The sequence below is a fragment of the Anneissia japonica genome, unplaced genomic scaffold, assembly GCF_011630105.1.
Source record: "Anneissia japonica isolate Jap-2015-1 unplaced genomic scaffold, ASM1163010v1 scaffold640_len1575945_cov177, whole genome shotgun sequence".
Lineage (NCBI taxonomy): Eukaryota > Metazoa > Echinodermata > Crinoidea > Comatulida > Comatulidae > Anneissia > Anneissia japonica.
The window spans coordinates 1,233,376-1,236,001 of record NW_022684376.1 but is presented as its reverse complement, the minus strand read 5'-3'; the positions used below and the strand labels follow the sequence as shown (position 1 = coordinate 1,236,001).

The 2,626-nt window shown below is 34.6% G+C and overlaps 1 protein-coding gene across 1 annotated transcript in view; it reads left to right on the top strand.

The window, feature by feature from the left end:
• LOC117105095 overlaps positions 1-2,626 on the top strand; it is a 19,843-nt gene that overhangs the window by 8,339 nt on the left and 8,878 nt on the right. The window contains exons 4-5 of the mRNA XM_033246132.1: positions 266-384; positions 1,340-1,472. Of these exons, the coding sequence (XP_033102023.1) occupies positions 266-384; positions 1,340-1,472 (252 nt within the window). The remainder of the gene's footprint in view (positions 1-265; positions 385-1,339; positions 1,473-2,626) is intronic.

Sequence of the window (2,626 nt, the reverse complement as noted above, 5' to 3'; positions counted from 1 at the left end):
GGGGGGGTTCGAAGTTCCCAACAAGAATATAAAGTCCCCCGACTAGTGTTCGAAATTCACATCAGCCCTAAATTCCTGGAAATGGCACTCAGATTGTAAACATATCCTATTAAAGCAGTGTTCCCTGACGAATTACTGTAATTGGTTTCTATCCAGGCGGAGTCCAGGGTTCCCCGCGGTTATGACCTCCTTGTACTCCTACATCCTCATCTGGCTTTTCATCTTAATTTAAATACATTTTTACCTTTATTTTCATGTGAATTAGAATACCATTGGAGATTAGGTGGAATCACGATCCACTTTGCATGGGACAATAGCAGAAGATGCTATTATATAATCTTTCCTAGGAATTTGAATCATCAAGTGTTCAATGACAAACCTATGGTAAATATAGGCCTAAATCATTTCTTGTATTCTTGTACATTATAATTATTTCTGAGGAGGTGTGGACTCTCACACACCCCTGCCAAATCATGCATCCGCCCCTGAATTTAAAATTGGAAAAGAAGAGTCTATCTAAATGATGTATTAAAATAGGCCTCAGTACTGTAGTACTGCATACGTAGACTATGCCTAAGCTAGAGTAGTACTGTTTCAGCTACCGTATGATTTCTCTTATTTATAATATATAGGCCTACTACTATTCATTTTGGAGATACTCTTGGACTGGGACCCTAGCTAGAGGATTGCCAGAAACACCGAATTTCTAAGGTGTCCTGTGCATAATATGCCTAAGCCCAGTCGCCTATTTTTTTTTTTATAGCATAAGAATGGCGATGATGTACGCCTAGCTAAGGCGCTTCGCTATTTTTGGTCAAGCAAAAAATACATGTATAACAGCCTATGAGAATCAATTTCTTTTTGAATTTTGTTATAAGCTTCAAACATCATCTTTAATGATTTACATATAATTTAACAGTGTTTTAGGCCAAACAAAATAAATTGTTTGTTTGCCCTTTAAAAAAAAAAAACATGATAAATAGAGGAGGGTGGAACAAGTTTTTATTTATTTATTTATTTTTTTAAAGATACTCATCAGATGGAATAAAAATAACCCACAGAGGCCTAGGACGGCCATATCTTAAATCAGACAACTTTAAAATAATTTGTAGGGCATCTGGCAAAAAATAAAGATAAATTCACTCACATTTTTTTTAATTTGTAAAGAAAAAAGCTAAAAAAACTTTAATAATTTGTTTTTTGTTTTTCCGCCCCTATTTTTACAGTGTGTTAGGAGGGGGTGAGGAGGGCCTTATAATATAATAGTATATATGCTGGTAATGAATATCAATTGTTGAAATTTCATCAAATTTAAGAATCGTATATATGATTTTCCTAGATGTTATTTGTGTTTGATTGTATTAGCGATTTACTACCAAACACGAACTATCTCCTGAGAGTTGCTGCATCACCAATTCCTACTAAAAATAAGGAACGCTATCAATGGGAAGATTTTATCACTACCCCTCAGAGTAAGTACCATTATACTAGACTGAATTCCTATTTATTGGCAATATTTTTTCATTATAGATTAAAAAATATTAAAGTTGTCTAAGCATGTAACATTTGAAGCTAAGACTGGTTGCAAGGTACGGTATATAAAATGTGGATTTGAAAATTTCCCTTAATAACATAACTATAGGCGAGTAGAGTTGCCGAGTGGTAAGGTACGGTGCCGCTAAAAAGCCTTAACATCGGCGTTGGTTCGTGCCGCTCGCATTATTTTTTCCCCATACACTTAAGGCAGAAATTAAACAGGGCGCTATCTTAGGTCAGTTAGGTGAACCGATATATAGGCCTACATGAATAAATTATGCATGCAGACTTCCCCTTGCGAGTCGCGAAAGCAGTGTTCGCTTCGCTGCATGTGGAATATGAAATTGCCTGTGATGTGAAACCTATTGTAGTTCGTATGCCAAAATATCTTGGAATTTGGTCGAGACAGTGTAGTCGACACAGTGAAAATTAATGGACTAATGTTTAGTATTGTAATTATAATATACCTATGCCTGACACTGTTTACGTACAGCATGATCTTTGAAAGTTGTATAAAAAGCAGCGTTGAAGCTGGTCGGTTATTTGAGTAATGTAGTAATGTAAAGTGGACAGTATGGCATACATACCAACGAAATGTTTGATTGTTTTTGTTACAATGTTGATTTCTCACAAACATTTCGTTCATATTCAATATAAATGAAAGTAATAGGCATACATTTATATAGCAATAAACATTGATTATACCAAATCAAAAATATGCTATATGTCGTACTGTTTATATTAAAGGCTGTCTAATCAATTAGAAAAATTGAAAAGCTTATTTACAATGATCGAAATCAGATGGAAGTTAAAAAAACAACTTTCACTTAATTAACAGAAAAAAATTCCTTAAGTTACCAGGCAATGAATCATGTAAAAACATACAGCAAATACGTTCACTGTCTGTTAATTGACAGGGATTTTTTCTCAAAAAAATGTTTAATTGTGAAATCGTAAGACTTAGCTCTTTGCGTAACTTGTCTCCGAGTATTTCTAAACGTCTATATCCTTCATAATCAGAATATAGGGGGCATACAATTGCTGCAACATATTTCATATCTGGATACTAGGCCTATGCTCAGCGGCACCG